At 36.6% G+C, this 20,676-nt stretch overlaps 1 protein-coding gene across 11 annotated transcripts in view; it reads left to right on the top strand.

Moving 5' to 3' along the window:
* LOC134748983 (casein kinase I) overlaps positions 1–20,676 on the top strand; it is a 47,089-nt gene continuing 26,413 nt past the window's right edge. For 2 of the 11 annotated variants that reach the window (XM_063683858.1, XM_063683857.1), the window contains exons 1-4: positions 2–243; positions 543–898; positions 6,218–6,274; positions 8,056–8,210. In XM_063683858.1, coding sequence (XP_063539928.1) covers positions 837–898; positions 6,218–6,274; positions 8,056–8,210 — 274 coding nt within the window. In that variant the 5' untranslated portion in view covers positions 2–243; positions 543–836. Of the gene's footprint in view, positions 244–542; positions 899–6,217; positions 6,275–8,055; positions 8,211–8,462; positions 8,520–20,676 lie in introns of those variants that run through there. The other 9 variants (XM_063683862.1, XM_063683867.1, XM_063683860.1 and 6 more) reach the window with 8 other exon arrangements.

The following is a 20,676-nucleotide window of genomic DNA, read 5'->3' as shown; positions in this document are numbered from 1 at the left end:
TATTAAAATATTTAGTGTAACATTGGTGGCCATTACAAAACCTAAACTTTTTTATCAGGACAAATGTCCACTTGATGTTTCGGCGACGTTGTGACTAATCTTTCGAAAAGCAAACTAAAAACACGAGTCCTGTGATTCAGTCTTTTGTAGTTCTTATTGTGCGAGTGCCGTGACTTCCATAACCGAGAAACCTTGCAGTATATTCGAAACTGCTTTCAAGCCGACCGACGATTTATTACTAAGGTTGATTTCCCACATAATAGGAACTGTCAATTGTTACATTTTCCATTCATTTATTTTATCTTCATTATCGACAAACAGTTTTGTGGCGTGGTGTATAGCCCGTAAATAGCGGATATTCTAGAGAAGCAGGTCGAGGTGTTAGTAAAAGTGCGGACAACCACCCACATAGCTTGTTGTTACTCTTGATTGAGCATAACATTGGCACGCCTCGTCGTCTATTCTCTAGTTCCCTAATGGTATAAAGATTAGCTTTAACTAATAACTCTTCAAAGTGCTAACTCGTTATTCATTTTCTTTAGGTTCCACGCGTTGCTATAAACGGTCGCCGAAACATCAAAAGAAATTGGTGATTGCAGTGTAACAACAATGATTTTGAGATAAATTGTATAAAAGTGTTATTAGTCGAAGTGTAGAACTGCAAAAAACGGAAATAATATTGAAAAGTTTTGATAAAAGAAGTGTTGTTGGTGTTTGAGTGTGGCATGGGGGGAGACTGCGCGCCCCTACGGGTGTGGTGACATGGGCTGCTCGGCTTATGAAGCCGTGCACCGGGAGTGAGCAGTGTGGGGCCAGGCTGGCACACATCTAGTATTATGAACAAACGCGAAGGCAACAAGGAGAAGGAACGTCAGAGTGACGAAAAAAGAACTTCCACGTAAGGACCCTTCTTTTCATTTTACCTGCTTATAATAAATAACACTAAATACATGCTTCAACATTAGGTAGTTGAGCGAACCTGGGCTCAGGATAGGATAGTAGTTCTAAGCTGAGGATAGGCCTGGCATGCATACATTCCTTCATAAACTGACATTCCTTCATAAATTGACATAAACTGACACTGAAATAAAATAAATAAAAATAAAAATTGGTTGTGTGGTCTGGCTTCTCATATTGTACACTATTTATGGACTAACAGACTAACTTGCTCCTCTTTAATGCTGCATGTAGTGAAACATCAGTTGCAATTTGGCATGTTGTTCCATTATTTTTGTACCATGGTTTGGTCTTATGTCAGCTGTCATCTCAACACAATGTACAAGATGACATGTGATATAAATACTAATCTATGGCAAAAAGATATTAGAAACTAATACAGCTACCACCAGTTTGGTCACTGACATAAATGCTACCATGAACGTAACTTACTTTCTATGCATCTCACTCGTACTGGCATATTAGTGCGAGCGAGATGTATAGAGAGTAAATTAGACATTAGCATATATGTCAGTGTTGACCTGTTGACACTGTCAGACTCATGGTAGGAAGAGAATTGTTAAGTAAGAGAGAGTAGTTAGAGAGAGAGTACTTGTTTTGTACAGTCAAGTGTAAAATATGAGTGCATACAACTTACTCAAAAATATGTCCCATAGGTCTTAATTCGCTAACATAAGAGCCATGGGACATATTTTTAAGTATGATGACTACCCATATTTTTACACTTGACTGTACATAAAAAATATTCATAGTTACTAAGATGATGATTCTGGTCATAAGTTGATTTCTTCTCTTACATACTTATCAGGCAATTGCATTACTCCATCGCCTGCTATCTTTATCATATTTATTTATTGAAGTGTATTAATTACACTTACTTATTTACTTTGCTCTGAATCACCTAAAAGTACAGTCAAAGGCAAAAATATCGATCCAGATAAATGTTATTACAATATTGATGAATTTCTGATGGACACTTTGACAAATGAATGATTGACTTATATAATTACCCATTAATCATTATTTATTTTAAATTATTAATTACAACTTATTGATTATTTTTATTTTAAATATAGTGACATTTCTAATAATATTGCATATTGGTAACCAAAATCATTGTACGTCAAAAGACATATTACAGAGAACAAATTGTTTATGACACCTGTATTTATTACCTGTAATGCACAATTGATGAATAAATGATTCTAAATGGCTCAAAAATATGTGAACACGACTTTATTGTCTAAGGTGTAAGAGCGTACACATCTTTTTGAAACTTTGGGAATGTAAACAGAAATAAATGTCATATACTAAGAAAGTGACCAAGGCCTCCAGTGCCCTAGAATGGTTTGGGAATGTATATATATTTATGCCCTTGACTGTATATACATATTGTGTATGAGTTAACAAGTCAATACTACAACTTTATGTCACTTGGAAATTTCTATTTGTAACTAACCAAGAACTCATTTGAAATGACTAGAGTTGTGCCGTTCCCGGTAACATTCCCCATTTTGTATGGGGAAATTTCTCGCTCGGTAACATTCCCCATACTAAATGGGTAATGTTACCGGGAACGGCACAACTATAGAAATGACAAAGGAAAAACTAGTAGCACAAACAAGTTGTTGAGGTTATGATTAATAAAATTACTGGTCTAGACAGGTGTGTTGTATCTCCTTAATTGGGTTACCAAAACTGGCTTCAATGTTCAAAAACATTGTTCTGTTAGTTACAGTATGAGTGTATTGTTTGGGAACTTTCACATACATTAGATAATGATGACTCATTAGGACAATAGCCTTAAACTTATTCTCAATGTAAATCACACATGAAACTCTTTTAAGGTGCTCATTAGTTAATATCATTGTTCAGCTGATGCTCTGCAGAAAACTTTCAAAATATTATTGTGTTTAAGTGACTAAAACTAAATCCTTAATCTCAATAAAATTAGATTTAAAAAGTAAATTTGACCACTTCCCATAAATCTATAGTCATAAAGTATGCTTTAAATATAATGATTAAAAGTAAATAAATATAGTCTATGCTTTATTATTGTTTCTAAAGATGGTAAACATCTTATATCATACCAACTTGATAAGGCTAAGTTAATAAAAACACCAGTTATCATGTGTTACAGTTCATTTCCAATACTTTTATTTATGTTTTTACTCATTCATACACTATTTATAGACAAATCTGTCTAAGTACTTCTGGCGGTCTAGCATAAGTTGCGTTCTCGCGCGCGACTCCATACTTGAAGTCGCGCTAGATGTATGCAGTCGCGCGCGAGAACGCAACTCATGCTAGCGGGTCAGAATTTACGCTGTTTAGAGTACATACTTTTTTAAACATTGTTTGAAATTTTTAACCTATACACTTAAATTTCTAATAAAAAAAAGTGTAAAATCTAGTCTGTTATTGTATGCCAAATTGACAAGTTACCATGCAGTGATAAATGCTTTACTATCAAAAATGTATTTAAAAACATTTTTGTGGATGTGTTTAAAATACAAGAATGCATAGAAAATAGTAAGTTTATAGTTGTTACACTTATTGATTTTCTTTTTTAGCATGACTCAAACAATTCTTTATCATATTAAATATATATCTTTCTAACTCTTATGTGAATTGCTTTGGTTGTAAGAACATTAAAAAACCATAGATTCAAATGCAAACCTAATGAACTTAAATTATTAAACCGCAGACCAGTTTAATTTATCATCCTACAATGTGTTGACCGATTCTGTTTACTGGCAATACCAATAACAGACTAAAAAAAACGCTTTATAATAACTAAACTAAAATAATGTGCATCTTGTATTACCCTGCAAGGCTAGATAGTTTAGCTCCATGCTTTTGGTAGTTTGTGTAGTGCATTACTTTCACTTTTTGTCAATGCCAATAACGGTTGCTTAGTATGATTCACTACTAGTGGATAACAGTCATGGCACAGCATGCATTATATTTTGAAAAAAATATTGCCCCCTAATAAAATACTTATTTTTTATTTATTTAACAATAATATTGAGCCTGGCTGTGGCAACACTGACCATAGTTTGTAGATTTACAGTGAGTAATATGTTCACAATATGGTTGCAATAAATAATAAAAAAGTATTATTCTTGTTGCTTGTGTATGACATAGGCTGCTGTGGTTTAAACTCAGTTACTTAAACCTCATTAGTGTTATTTGCATAAATTAGGCGATATGGTTATGTTTTGGATTGCTTTAAACAGGTGAGTGTGTTATCAGAGTATTTTTAGGTTGTTTTGTTATCACAAATTTGTGTAGTAGATAAATGTTGAATAGGTGTAATGTCTGAGATATCAGATATTTAAACTTACTCAAATCAGATTATTGGTGAATTTACACATTCAAATAGGTTACAAACTGTGTTGTTAATGATGTTAATTACATAGATCTTAGGGATTGCAATCCGGTCCGGCGGATCCGGTAATGCGGCCGGATCCGGCACTTTTCAGGAGATACCGGATCCGGTTAAAAACCAGATCCGGGAAAAGCAAAAAAGCCTACACACAGCTCGCGTTGTGTAATTTTTAAATCATACAGTTTATAACAGCTTTCTCGTATAAAAAAATTAAAGCTGGTAGAAAGATAATATGGGAGCACAGTTCATATAATTTTGGTTAAAAGTATATCTTATCTTATCTTCTTTTGTTTCTAGAATGGATGTCAGCGAATTCAATAAAAGAATAATCACATGTATAATTGTAAACGCAAATTTGAGCACATGTAAATATAATAAAATGAATGAATGACTTGAACAACATTTGAAAAAATACCCTTTATTGCTCATCATATTACACAAAAAAACTTGAAAAATATGTCATTTATTATCTTTAATGTCGTCATACCAACCCGGACCTGGTCTGGACGGATTATGGCGGAAATCGGCCGGATTGAAAATCATTCCTTAGTCTCTTTCCTTAATATGTGACTAATAGAATCAAAGAATCAAGAATCATTTGTTTTATTCGTGATAAACTTAAAACTAAAATTACATACAGAAGTATAACTAAAACTATAAGCATTTATAAAATAGGTAGGAGTTAAAGTTTACCACGAAAATGGTCTCATCTCAGCATAATGCTGACCCGAAAGTCAGCGCTGATCTTCCGGCGAGACCATTTTGGGCCACGATTGCAGCCATTTCGCAGCATAATAACATTTTAAATACCAAGCCAAATAGAGAGATAGATATGTAGTTCAAAATGATAGTGTAATATTTTAATTGCAGGCTATCCTTGACAAAGTGTGTTTTAAAATATATATACATCAGCACTTGTGGGTTTATGGGGTCCCGCATAAAATGATAATAAAACTAAACATGGTTATTAGGTATATTAGGCACTTACCTACCACTACTACTGTGTGTGTGTACTGTGGTATCTTTTACTATTTTAATAACATTTGAGAGAGTAAAGTTAAAAGGCATTAGGTACTGCAAGCAGCTATTTAGAATTGAATATAATTATTTTCCACAACATGGAAAGTCAACATAGCCAGGTTCTTTTACAAGTAACAAGTGAGTGCCCAAATTTGATGCATTGTCTGTGGTTCCCATACAAAGAAATGTTCACTATCCCATATAATATTCTAATCGGAACTGATGTTCCAGGTAAGTCTTTACCTAATCAATGTTACTTAGGGTTAGTAGTGTCACTAAGTTATATCTAAAGTGGAGTGTTTTATATATGGTGGTTTGAAGGAGAGCATCAAACCCAAGAATTGTATCTACTTCACAAGTTATCATATTGACTTATTGTCACATTATAAAATAATACGTGAGTGACCCAGTTTAAAATAATTTAATAATTCTTGTAGTTTGACTTCTCTTTCTGTACCACAATTTGGTTGTACCTATCACAGTACTGTTGGTGCATGTTGATATTGCATGTCTTTTTTATTCATACTTCTCTGTTGCCCATGGTGTCAGTAAAATTATCCTTCTTTTAGATTAATTGGGGCATTTTCTATGAAAAGGGACCTTATTGTCGATGGCGCTTACGCCGCACAGCGTCGCGCGGCATTGTATTTATATCGGAGCATCGTTAATAATGGCGTAAGCGCCATCGACAATAAGGTCCCTTATTATAGAAAATACCACAATATGTTTCACTTGTAAGTTTACAATACAAAACAATACAAGTTTATTTATTATGTAATTGTTTGCCTTGTTTTTAGTTTAGAGTTAAGTTTTAGCTCCAATTCTTATACTGTATTCTATGTCTATTAGGAACTGCGAGACTAGTTGTGACTCTTCAACAATAAATAGTGAACAATCTTCTTTTGGGTAAGCGTGTTCCAACCCTTGGACCTCATTTCATGGCAAAAAAGGCTGAGGTGAAACATAAGCCTTTACATCCATTGTCGGATTAGGAAATATTTATGCACTAAGTATTTCTGTACCATGGTGTCCCCTCTTTTCTCAGACTCATCTATCGTGCCCCCTTAGACATTGTGCCCATGCCCGAGTGCTTAATTTGCTTAGGTATTGGTTAATCCGGCACTTTTTATATCAATGAATTCCTAGCATGTTATTTAACAAATTCTTCATTATTCATTAACCTTAAATGCATGATTTTTTCTTTTTCCCCGAAATTAATATATATGTTACGTAATTGTTTACTGATTCTGGGAAAAATAGTAAATAAAATTAAAACATCGATTGCCACTGATAAATCTGTGTTAAAAATGACATAGGGTAATCCATAATTATGTAAATATACAATTATCGGTAAAATATATATGAAAAATCTTACTATCATCAGAAAGATAAAACTATTTGTGAAATAGCTAGAAAGATAAACTATTTGTGAAATAGAGTATTAAAATGTAAAATAATGATTTTTAGTATGTAATTTAAGCTGTTTTTTCGAGGTTTGTCATTACAAACCTCGAAAAAACAGCTTAAATTACATACTAAAAATCATCAAATTTTGGCTTTTTCCGAATTTTCCACCATTTCCAAATATTTGAAACTAAAATACTGCACAAATTTGAATTAATAATCGGATAATAGATTAGTTTTACTATCGAAATAATATACAGGATCAAATAGATTTTATCTAATTATGCATAAAATTATGTGTTTTTGCTGTGTACTATGATTTAATTGTTAAAATTAATTGCCATTGATACTGTTAACTATACATTTGTAAAATAATCCTTATTGCAACGAGACAAGGTCTGCTAAAAGCAAAGTTGAAGTTTATTCTTTATTAATATTTTGCATGTTTTGATTTCGCATAAATATGGTTTATAAATAATATTTGAGCTTTGTTCTATTTCGTTTTGATTTAACACTAATTTTGAGTTTCGTATTTTTGATCAATATTATATGTTAAAAGTTTAAATGTACCTATGTATAATCTTACATGCATTATGTGTGTAAATAAAATTCATACCAGCGGGTGTATTATGGACGCATTTAACGCGCAAGACATAATGTAGCATTTGTCTCATTGCGCGGTGTGACAACATGACGTACCTATGATGTATTATTTCATACTAGCGACGCGACCCGCCCCGGCTTCGCATTGGTTACACAAAACCTTAACAAATTATACACCTAAATCTTCCTCAAGAGTCACTCTATTGATACTTGAAAACGGCATGAAAATCCGTTCAGTAGTTTTGAGTTTATCGCGAACATACAGACAGACAGAAGCGGCGGGGAACTTTGTTTTATAAGGTAGTGATTTATCATGCGCGATAGAATAAACAAGGCCATATTATGCCTGCTATTTTTATTGTTTTCAAATGTAGGTACTATTAGCTATTAAATACTATTACTTTGGTGCATAAATTATTGTTGATACATAGTAGTTATGATGATCATATCTTATAAAGTCACCATGGCTGGATTTGTGGAAAGAAAAAGACAATAGTAACAACTTTGTACAAGTCCTACTGTATAACAAAAACAATGTTTAACAGCTAACGTCACGAATTATGCCGTCCTTTTCTAGCTCTTAGGTATCTTGGAACAAAGAATCAAGCCCTTCTTGCACCAGAGCTGCCATCGAACCCAGCACCTTAACTCATCGTGTTAAAGAATCTATAACGTTACAGCGCTACCGGCGCGGTGGGCGGGCGCGGCGTGGGCAGCAGCGCGATGCATCCATCGCGGCACTCCGTCACCTCGTCGTCGGGCGTGTTGATGGTCGGGCCCAACTTCCGCGTCGGCAAGAAGATCGGCTGCGGGAACTTCGGGGAGCTCCGACTGGGTGAGTGTCCTCTTGAGGTTTTGATACGCTTTAGGCGGCAGCGAAGCAAATGATGTAGCTCACTGGAGCTCATCAGGCGATTGTTATCTGGCGTGTTGATGTCGGTCCCAACTTCCGCGTCGGCAAGAAGATCAGCTGCGGGAACTTCAGATAGGGTCGACTGGGTGAGTGTGCTCTTATCCAGGCTTAGGTGACGAGGCAAAAGATGTGGCTCATTGGAGCTCACGCGATTGTCGTTGGTGTTGATAGTGAGGCCCAACTTCCGCGTTGGCAAGAAGATCGGCTGAGGAAACGGGGAGCTCCGGCTGGGTGAGTGAGCTCTTAACCCTGAGGCTTATATAGAGGTTAAGGCTTCGATACGCCTGATGGATGACGACACGACGAGTGAGAGGCAAAGAGGTGCAGTTTACTGGACCTCCTCGGGCAACCTCCATCTTTTGTGTGGTATCTGATGGTAACCCAAGGTTAATAATGCGACAGTTGCCTAAGGTTCTACTTCGTTCACCTAATACATACCATATGTATCTTGTTCGCTGTCATAAATTATTGAAAACAGTCCAGGATCTAAGCTTTTGTGGCGGTGGGCGCACTTGGATTATATTGGTAGAGCTCTGGCGTACTGCTACAAGTCATGTCGCAAAATCCTCTAGTAAATCACTTTCAGGTCCACTGCATCAAATAGGGGTGACACGATGACCAAGTTTTCAGTGGCTAAATACCCCTGCGAGTTGGTTTCCTTATTCGCACAATACCATAGTTTCCTTGCAAAAAGACGAAATGAGATCTAGGTTTCGGTTATAATGAGTCATCAACATAAGTGCATTGGCCACTCTACCGCAAACTATTTGCGGGCAGGTGGTAACTGTGCATTAATGATACAACAAATTAACGATATTTTAGTGACAATCTGATGCCATGCACATTGGCTTCGGCGACAAATAACTGAATATCTTATTTGTAAATAATTTTGAAAAGAGATTAGGTTTATTTTGTTTATGTGTAGACTCGCATACACACTACAGTGGTAGACACCAATAGTCAGTGAAGGCAGATAATATTATTATCGTCTCGTTACTCTTATCTGCCTGAAATCTCATACGAGCATCATTTTCGTTTATAAATAATATTATAAATAAATCCTTTGTACAGTCGCCATCAGATATATCGGAGCGTCCAAGGTGCTCACAAATATTTGAACACGCCTCTATTGTCAAGGCGTTAGAGTGCGTGTTCAGATATTTTGGGCAGCTCGGCCGCTCCGATATATCTGATGTCGACTGTACAAAAGAAAACTAATCATAAAAAGAGCTTGTATGTAAACCTATTTTATAACGTTGGTAAAAATAGGATCTTACAATTTTTGCTGATACGTAAATTAGTTATAATTTGTGCGCGAGCTATTTTACCCCGAAGTCCAGATACCTTCCTAGTATTATGAGCGCCTTCGATCACTCGTATTGAATATCAACAGCTTACCGCCGTCGTTATAGGTAGGTTATCGATGTAAATGCCGGTCGGACTGCCGATGACTCATCTTCGTCAGACGATTCTAATTTAAATGCCTACCTGCGGTCAGCGGTTTACTTGAATATTAACGGAAGAAAAGGTCTAAATGATTTTACGATACAAATAAGAACGCATCTTATTGTTACACAATTTTAATTTAACTTGTCTCTGTGTTTGTCTGTCGAATCTTGCAAGTTAAAGTTGACCCACTTCGGCGATAATTGAATGCTGTGAGTGTTATACCATCAAACTGGTCCTATGATGAAGACTATGTGGCCAAAGGAACTCTGATAAAACAACGCAAAGCCATTGTCTGATTTTCGCCTCCTTGGTAACGTGTGACCTTGATGAATAGGGTGATCCACTCAGGAAATCTACGGGGATTACATTACATGCATTGTAAAAAAAAAATACAGTCTCCTCCCGAAACGTCTCCATACGAAATAACAGCAATAAAGTCCCTCATCTCTACAAATACTTTAATAAATCAACACTTTTTAAAGGTGACATCTTAATGTAATAAAATGTGCGCTCGATGTCGTGTTTTATTTTTATTTTTTTTATTATAAACTGATCGGCGATTGGCCCTAGTCACACCTGATGGAAAGTGAAGACAGGGCCTAAGATGGAGCTCACCGGTTCAGTAACAGCCTATTCACTCTTGTTTTAAAGAGACCGAGGTCATACCTATTGATCAGGGAATACAGATGGATGGTTTCCGAGCATAATGGAGAAAAGATAGTTTATTATTCAAGTAGGCATATAACAATGCGCTTATGAATGTCAAATAAAGCTACGCCGGCTCTAACCCTAAACCTCTGCCTCGAGAAGATTTAAATCCCCCCTCAATTGGGACCGGCAACCAACTCGGCGGGACACATCTTTTCAAAACATTACATCATAAGATGTTAATTATAAAATTAACATGCCTTCCGAGTAAATAAGAAAAATTACAATTTAAATGACTGTAGAATTCATGTCATTACATACAATAGGTACTTTTCATTATAGAAATTCGATTTAAAAATATATATGTACATCAAATCATACAAATACGTAAAAGAAAAAGAAAAGAAAATTAATAAAAGAAATGAGAATATAATATGTATTATATAAATCTGACTGATTGTTATAAAATACCTACGTAAAATATTTGATGTGCTTTCTTAGTTCTTACCTGCGAGCATATTGGATCACCCGCCTGAGGCGCTTGTTCGGTAAAGCAATGACCCTGTCTCAATTTTACATGAACACACGACTTGAATTGACTTGAAATAAAACTTGTTAGCTAGTTACAAGGCATAATTCTAAAATAAACAAACAATGCTTAATACAACTGAGTAATTTGGTGTTTATTTCGTTTAATTATGCCTGCCAAATTGTTGGGAGTCAGCCCAGGAACTTAAATATTATCGCTCCCTTTGTGTGTTGGGAAGTACCTGTATCTACTTACCTAAAGGTACTGACAGACGTGTGCAGAATATATTATTTTTATTACCGAGCGGTCGGGCTATTGCTGGGTTTTCAAAGTTCTAACATTTTTACGTCTATAGCCTCTTAATTAAAATAATAGTGCTTTGTTTTCTGTATAAAAATGAAAGCTTAGGAAGTCATCTATCGTTAAACCAATATACTTTAGCTATGTAATTAAAAGTATTAGTTACTTTGCTCTTGTGTAGACCCCCAATTAGGCTGTTATCATATTGGCGCATCAGTGTGATAACCGCCTAACCCGTGCCGCGTGGAGTAGATGGTAACTTTACACCGACCTAATGCTGTTTGCCGCATAAAAGTGACGTAACATTTTGATGTCTACTTTTAGATTCCACTAAACATTCAACGATATTTAACTAAACACGCTGCAAGCTCAGTGGGAACTAATCCCGATGGGTACCTACTCCCCATTCACCTTAATACATACCTATAGAAATATAAGAGACGGAGATAAAATGAAATTTTCAAAATTTCCTTGACTTTGCATAGTTTAATCGATTACTATGTTGTCGCCGGAGCATAGCTATGATTAATATACATCAAATTGCATAAAAATATTTTCTATTACGTTAATACACAGGGAGGAAAAAGGGGCCTAATTTTGTATGGAGAAGCGGCCGTCCCCTTTCGTCGTAAACGTAATTTGTGAATTCGCTACATTTTAGAAACTTACTTACTTATTTTTACCTCGATTAAAAGTTACCTGAAAGTTATGTATGTATGTATGTAAACACTTATTTAAGTTATTTAAGTCTTTCGCGTCTTCGTGAATGATCTTATATGCTCTTCTGTTCTGAAGATGAAATAATAATTCTTAGTCGCCCAGAAGCTTTGACGAGGGGTATTTTGAATCTTTTCTCAGTCTAATCAGAATTGCATTAGTATCTTTTTCGCACAGTCCAATCATATCAATCGATCCCCTGCAGCCTGGCTCAAGGCCCAAGGCCGTTATGTCACTGTCAGGGGTGCACGTGGCTGGCTCCGTGCAGCTAGGAACTAATTAAAATGTTCTCTTAAAGATTACACTTGACCTAGAGTTGGTTGCAGCACGCAAATTCTACGATATACCTATAACTATCGTTAAAAATGGCGCCAGCAGCTGTCATCCCATAAAATACTCTTAAATAATTTCCATACATGTAAATGTTAACAGACTACCGTTACGATTGCGAACGGTTGCCACCGACACTTGGTATTCGTAGTATTCGTACATTTATGGCATATTATACACTTGGTATTCGTACATTTATGGCATAATATTTTCCGATTCAATCTAAATCGCGCAGCTCTTGCCCGGATAGTTCTTTTTATCTGAGGTCTAAGATCTGGTCAGATCAGAAAAGTTTTTTTTGGAGGTAGACGCCGCACGAGGGGTTAAAGATTTTTCGAGCTTGAAAAGTCAAAATCTAAGCTTCGCCGGAGACATAATCTTGTCCCGTCGTGATTTCCTAAGAGCGGATGCTCCTCTATGGTTTCAGCTTCAGCTGATTCGCTCGGGCAAGGGTTTATGTTCACATCGCTTGCCATCCACTTCGTTACGAGTGTTACGACCAATACAAGTCTGACCTTCTTCGACTAGACATAATCTTCGAGGCCAAATTATACTAGGCACACCATAAATGATTTATGAATAGCTTGTCTGCATCGAAGAGGGTTAAGCTCACCAGCTGGCCACTTTAAAGCCAAGTAGATTTCGCATTAATGCGAAATGTGCAGTAAAAGTTGATTTATTTTTGCGCCTCTTCGTATTTAATTGATGATACAACATCATTTTGCTTGCCGCATCCGGCAATGGCGACCCCATCAACAATTCTTATCCGGATTATGAAATGCCCTAATGTGGCTCGCAAAACCAAACTTTGCTTGAAGATGCGGTCACATTGCGCAATGGAGTTGTCGAGTTGCGGGTGTACGTGTAGGAGGGCTTAGGTAGGTCGTGTCTTGCGGATATGACGCTTAGCATCTAGGTCTTCCAGACGCTGCTGCTCAAATTGATCTACATTCTTATGAACACTAGAACCCGATTCCGATATTTGTAATGCAATGTCCTCCTAGCAGTCAGTCGGTATACCGCAAGCGAGGAGGTGGCGTCTGAGAACATCTTTATGTCCCAGGTACTGGCCCCCCATGATAATCATATCATGGGAGTGCATAGGTTTTCGTGCATTCACAACACATCTGATGGATTGCTTTCGTTCATACCGTTCTCGGCATTGGGATTCCCACTCGTTTTTAGCATTACGTAGACAATAAGGCCCTTTGAGTTTGTTCGTGTCTTTCAAGTTTTACCTAATTGTCGGGTATATTATTAATCACAACGAAAACGTACCGATTTATGTGCTTTATACCTTAAAAATCCTCACCTACTTACGGAAGTCAGGGTACTCAAGGTTCATCCTTGATTCGTATCTTTATTATGCATAACTTGAGAGGTTGTATACACGGCATAGCTCGACATACTTTTGGCCGGTATTTAAGTATGTAACGCATTCGCAACGTAATGCATTTTCACCTGCATGCTACAAAATACATCTACTTTACATGTGTAGCTTATCACCCAGGAAGTACACTCATCGAGTGCATATTAATTCACCACGCGTTATGAACTATCGTGAATGAAAATTTGTTTCGGTCATTGAACAGATTGGTTCCTAACTTAAGCTTCATGTTTGGTTTTCAGTAGAGATGAGAAAATAATAAACACTGCTATTGCTAATTCGTCAACGAGGTGACGTTCCTTCGAACTGTGTGCTGACGCACTTTACGACAAATATTGCTTCGAAGAAAGGTCTCATCTCAACGAGTCTCAGATATATTTACTAGGTAGCTTTGAAAACTCCATCTATCAAAACTTTTTCACCTTGTTCCTGGCTTTATAGCTTAAGCAGAGGTTAAAGCGCCATACAAAATAGACCTTCCTTCCAGAGAAACGCAAGTTTGTCAGAAATCAGAAATTGTTCAGTCCTTATTATTATTCGTCGCTTGTTTTCAACAGGCAAAATATTCCGCTCCCAATGTCACCAACTTTTAATTACCTATCACGTTTCCGTCGATCGGAAATTACTAACTGGATTTTTATAATTTGTCGACATTAGCAGAACTAGGTTTCGTTCGGCGAGCAAGTAGGCACAAACAGGTGTCGATATTTTGCTTTGTTAAGAAGTTTTAATAGAAATTAACTTTTAGCTAGGTGTTTTTGAGGTTTCCGATTTTTTTTGCGTTTTTTTGTTGTTTTTTTTTTTGCGTTAAGCTTGGTTAAGACTTTTTCGTTCCAAAATAACTATGGTTATTCTGCGACGCCCCTTGCATATTTATTTATTTATTTTATTATTTTGGTTTAGGTTTTTTGTTCCAAACGACTGCGACTTGCGACAGTTTGAGAGACGTGTTTATTGGAAAATCGTCCCAGTAGGTATTTTGGATTCATGATTTTCAGCTCTTTACTAAAATATTTGTGACATCACAGCATTGGTTCTTAAATAGATAGGAATAAATGTGAGAATACCTACATTATAAGTTTTTTTCCAGCAATTGTAATGTTTTAGTAGTCTAGCAATACCTGTAAGTCGAAGATAGACGAGGATTGCTGATTCAACAAAAAGCATTAGTAGTGTAGTTTATCAAAGAAACGGCAAGACAATCGTACTTGACCTTTATCAGTCCGCGGCGCCTAATTTCCCCATAACCGTGAAAAATCGTTAATGTTCCGACCTTAGATCACGTTATTCTGAGGGCCTACCGCGACCTACCTTATTGTCGTTCGTTCATGTGTCTACTTCCCTCTATCGTTTAAATATTCAAGAGCGATAGAGAAGGATATAACGAAATTACGATTTTCGAGATAGGCCCTCTGTAGCGGATACCTTGATGGAGCTTTGTTAATCGGGAATTAATTTACGTTGCCTTCGCTAGCCCTAATGATGCAATGATATTGACTTGTCCACAATAGTTTCTGTGAAACTTGTCTCAAAGTTAATATTTACTAGCGCCAAATTCACTGGGAAATGTCTAAAAGCCACACTGTCTTATAGCTTACTTTTGTGAATATAATATAGGTACACGCAAAACTGCTGGAATCTGAAAGTCGAAATAAACAGCGAGTTTGATGTGCCAACCGCGGTAGGAGAGACAAAACATCTTGGGTTGATATAATCAGCAACGGGTGTCTTGTTATTATTTTAAACGAAATATCGAATAAATCAATTGTACAAATATGAACATATCATATTTATTAGTTGATAAATGTATATTCGAATAATGCCCATCACAGCGTTCAACTATAAAATGCGTCCAGATGATTCGCGCTATTGTTCTGTTTATCGAATAAAACCTACTCACGAGCCTGCTTGCAGGCTGCAGCCTGACAGGAGGCCATTTGGGATTTTTTAAAATCTAAGTGGGGAGAAAAACACACTTTTTTTCCAATTTGAGAATTTGTATATAATTTCTACCCAGAATCACGAGCTCTTTCGATTCTAATAGGAGAAAAGGAATGTCCCAAAGTTACATATGTTTTTCGATATTTCCATTCCGTTACCGTAATACAGTCTAAAATGGTAACAGAATGGAAATAAAAATCTTAAAACACTTTTTTCTCAAATATAATAATAAAAAAGTATACAACTTTTATTAATTTTTATATTTTTATGATATTTCTAATCAAAATCACGAGCTCTTTTTTTTATCCTAAATAGGAGAAAAAAAATGTCCCACGATTTTGATTCCCATTCCGTTAAATTTTTCCGTACTGAGATTGACAAGTTCAACCCGATCTGGCTATATTACTTCCTCACTCCATTAGATATAGTACCATCGCCCACACTGTTAACTGTACATCGGTGGATCTTAATGACCTTATGCCTTTTGTAATAAGGTCCACTGGAGTGTTTCTGTTTGTACTAGGTTAAGGTAGTGGGTACTAGGTTTCGGCCACGCATTGCGAAGCCATAGAACATGTTATGTGATGTTGCCAGACATGTCGAGCTAAAAGTCACGCGATTTTCTACGTCATTTCCGAGGCCCTAGTTAATAAGGATACAAGTCTCGGGCAGCGCAGTTGTAAAAGGGCGTAAGTTCCACGTAACACGCGAAGTTGTACCCCTTTTCACTAGGGCCACTGATTTTCTACCTACCCTTGTGGATCCGAGTTTTAAGTAGTGTTAGGACAATATGAGGAAGACTGGCATATAGAATTTATTACCTACAGGGAAAACCGTCATAGGGCACGAACTCTCGTATTTGTATACATGCCTACACCGTTCCTACGTCGCTCGGGCAAAGTCGAAAAGGAAGAGCTTCAATCCTGCTCTACCGTTCTTCTCTAAGTGGAGTATATATAGGTACTAACGCAAGAAATAAAAGTGACGAAAGAGCTTGTAGAAAGTCTTCTCAACATTGATCTCATATCTCATGTGTAAGTCTTCGGTTACCGCCATAGTTACTCAAGAGACAAATATATTTTTCTTCTGTCTCCCGTTGACTACGAACAGAACGAACGCTGTAAAGGGTTTAAAGGGTCAGGATGTATTTTCATTCATATACGTAAACCTAAGTGTTGCGAGCTTTTTAAAATTTGTATAACATTAGTTTTTTGCTCCTAATAACATCCTTCTAACTATGATTAATATATGTATAATAAATTGTGTAAAAATATTTTCCATAACGTCAGTATCCTAGGATGGAAAATGGGGACTCGTTTGTATGGAAAAGCGGCCGTCTTTGCTAACTGTGTGTGCCACAAATGCCACAATATTGCTTTGTCATCGGTCCTAACCGGAACTGTGCACAACGTGCCAAATTTCGAGTCGGTCTAACGTGAAATTGGGCCAAGATCGAATTCAAAGATTGATTGTTAGGTAAATAAGAATAAAGTTAAATTTTCAAATTTAATCACAGAATTAACTGAACTTTAAAAATCATCATGTTCAATCTCGGTTTTAATATTTACAAATCATCATCATATCGATCAAAATCACCACATCTGCATTTTAGTCCCGTGCGTTACCAAATCATGCTTGTGTGTGTGTGTGTGTGTTTGTGTGTGTGTCTGCCTGTGGAACCGTAGCTCTTAAACGGGTAAACAGATTAGGAGGCGGTTTTTTATTTGCGCTTTTACTGGTTTATCCTTTTCTTTGCGTTGGGGGTATTTTTTAATTTATATGAATATCCCTTCAAGAGAAGAAAGTGTCAAATTTTCTTACAATAGGCAAGCCAACGTGAACCAATGTTTACTATAGACGCCTCAACATTTTTAGTTGTCTAATTTTGCCAGAAAATAATAGAAAAGTAAATCTGCTGCTTTTTACGATGCCAGATGGGTAACAGAGCAATCTGAGCGAATATTAACCCAATTAAATCTTTCGTCTGCCTCGGAAGGCTATAAACCACGAATTAGCATTATTAATATAAAACTATGTCAATGTGTCTGCTATTTTATTACTCAATTATCTTTTTTCCGCGTAGTACTCGTTAATCGTACTACCATACTACTCACCCCCTCTTAACTCCCTTAGGAGTAAGGGGACTATTACTGGAATGTTGCAGATAATTGTCTGAAATCAAAATAGTTGCTTAAGAAAGTTACTCTTTTGATTTTTCAGAGTATGTTAGGAGGCCGTGTTTTGGAAGGACATTGTTATCTTTTAAGTCTTGTAACCAATGCAACCCACGAGTTCCTAGCATGTTTGAGAAGTGTTAAAAGAACATCTATCCCAACCCAAGCGATACTCTTTGTTAGACTGCTTCGAAAGAGGATTCGATATTATCATGATATTCAAGATAATTGTACTCCCTCTTGATTAACCCGATAATTACCGTAAAGTTATCAGTCAAGTATGTACCTATATTGAGAATTATTTATTCATTTTCATAGTATTTTAATTTAAATATTTATCTATAACAGGAAATTCCCTTCAAAAATACCTTCCTAGTTCCTACGTATCATATCGATAATTCTAAAACTATTAATTACGATAAATCAACATTGATAACTTCCATTGATCCTTTCAAAACCCTACTTCTAAATCTGTTCACTTGTTTAGTGAAAGACTAAAACACCCTCTCAAACTTTCACATTTACAATATTAGTAGAATGTCAATAATTCAATGTGCCCTGAACATGGGCCTAGTTACAAAGCAGTAAGGTTTCATTTGGCAGGTGCCGCGGATTATAGGGCTGCGTGCGCTGAATTGGATCAAAGTGCGCGTCACTGAAAATAACATTAAGTTACGCACGTGCTAGGGAGAGTAGGGAGTAATTACTATCGCTAAGGGCTAATGTGAGCCGAGTCTTGGATTCCGAATGCGAGACCAAAAACTGCGATATTGAAGTTCCGTTTTCGACTGTTTTCTTCTTGAAAATCAGGCCAATGGTATTTGAATGGACATTGGAATGGTATTTGAATCATGTTATTTTGTTATCGTGCGTCTCGCGTCTCGCCCGCGCCAATACATCATGTCCGGATCCGGACAAGTACAAGCGAAATGCACGATAACTGAATGACATCAGTTAGATGTCATTCCGATATCAGTGTACGTTCGAATTGGCCTGTCAAACGTCACTTTCGTTTGCGATATAGAAGATGCAACACATTTCGGATAAAAATAAATATCTGTGTTGCATAGACAACTCTGACATAAGCGGTGTCAGAGTTGTCTATATGCATGAAGAGTTTAAGAAGGGCGCGAGGCCACCACACATAAATTCGGTTTAACTTGTAAAATACTACCTATGTCGTGAGCAGCATTACTGAGTTGAATTGAATCCTAATACACCTTACTGAGTTGAATTAAATTCTATACCTACTAAAACAGTCCAAGTTCACCCCTAAAACGCGCGCCTATATGAGTGGTGAACGCGAGTTGTCTTTAAATTCTTATATGCTTCGTTAAGTAGGTAGTTGAGAAGATTTGTGGTGTGATCTTCACATAAGTGCAGTTGTTACGAATCGCGAGGTTTCTCGAACACTTGAACGGTATTCAAACACTAAAAATCAGATCTTAAATTGAAATTTATTTCACACTACACTACATACAGATTCACTGATGCATTCCTATATTGCAGGCATGTAAAAAACATGATCTGACTTTTTAGTTTCGACAGCTGCTCCTAGTTTTAATAAGCGTGCGACTCGCGTAGCAGTTGCAATACAAAACTAAGTATCACGGCTTACGTCGGCGTATTATCTACTTAGGACGGTCGCAGAACTAAGTCATTAACTCGAATCACTGTTCTAATGTCCTGTACTGCTCTTCGTACCAGTTATACAGGTAGAGCCATCCAAAATCAATTAAGCAAAAACTATAGAGATATTGATTTGTACTTAGGAAGAGTGTTGCTTTTTGATACAAACTGAATTCAAAGATGGTTGAAAGGCCATAATACGCAACCAGAAATCGAAAATAGTGATATAGTGTGTAGGTTGTAAAGAATAGCTTATTCTATGCAAACCCTGCTGGGCAATGCTGTAGTCCGCCATTTTAAGTATTTAAAACGACCTTCTCTAGTTCTAATAAAGTATGGGCCCCATACTATGGGGAAGAAACTATATCTATATCTTAAGGTATAGTATCTGATTTGTCCCTCTGACCCCTGACCTATTATTTCTTTTTTTTTGTAGTCTGTTGAATCATACAAAACTAACATTTCTGTATTAAAAACGTGTCTACTTTCCAGTTTTCCAGTAGGTCCAATTATTAGTCTGTCTCTTAGACTAATAAATTGTAACTATGAGCGCTTATATAAAACCCGACGACGAGTAAACGACGGACGGACAGTAGGAGATGGCGAAACTATAAGAACCTACGAAAACCGATTGCATGTTCAAATTCTCAGAAATTATTTAACCTTGTTTATATAGGTACTAGGTTAGCCTGTGCGGCTTCTGTTTACGTATAGTCGACCTAGTCTAGAAACAATAGAAGTCTGAATGCTGGCATAACAGGCAATTACAGGTTAGTATTGATTGCATTCAAGACGGCACGGCGACGTATATGGCTAGTTTGTTTGTGGAATGAAAGTGTTTATAGTTCCCATCAATTATGATAGGCTACGTCCAAACTGGAGTGCGTTAGTGTTGCCAGAGGTCAGAAATGATAGGGTTTTCCATACTATCCTAACATATATAACCCTTGAAGCTTTTGAAGGGGATAAAACAATCGGATCGTTCGGGGTAAAACGCCTTATGAAGCTGTGTTTGTTTTTGCCTTGTTAAAGGCTTGGGAGGAATATGAGAACACATTATTCTCATTTCTCTTAATGCGTCTACAACAAACAGTCTGCGATTTTAGATTATTGCTGGATAAGTTAAGTAGGAGCAACTCAATCGATCAATCAAATGCCGCAAATGCCGCAATGTATTGCAAATCGCATGCGATTATCGATGACGTTTGTAGCCATCAAGTCGCGTGAGAGTAGTGGAGTCGTGTTCTCAAATGAATTAGTGTCACGTGATTTTGAAATCCGTAA

Source organism: Cydia strobilella, chromosome 17 (assembly GCF_947568885.1).
Source record: "Cydia strobilella chromosome 17, ilCydStro3.1, whole genome shotgun sequence".
NCBI classification, from domain to species: domain Eukaryota; kingdom Metazoa; phylum Arthropoda; class Insecta; order Lepidoptera; family Tortricidae; genus Cydia; species Cydia strobilella.
The sequence above is the reverse complement of the archived record's forward strand: the minus strand, read 5'-3'. Positions and strand labels throughout refer to the sequence as shown.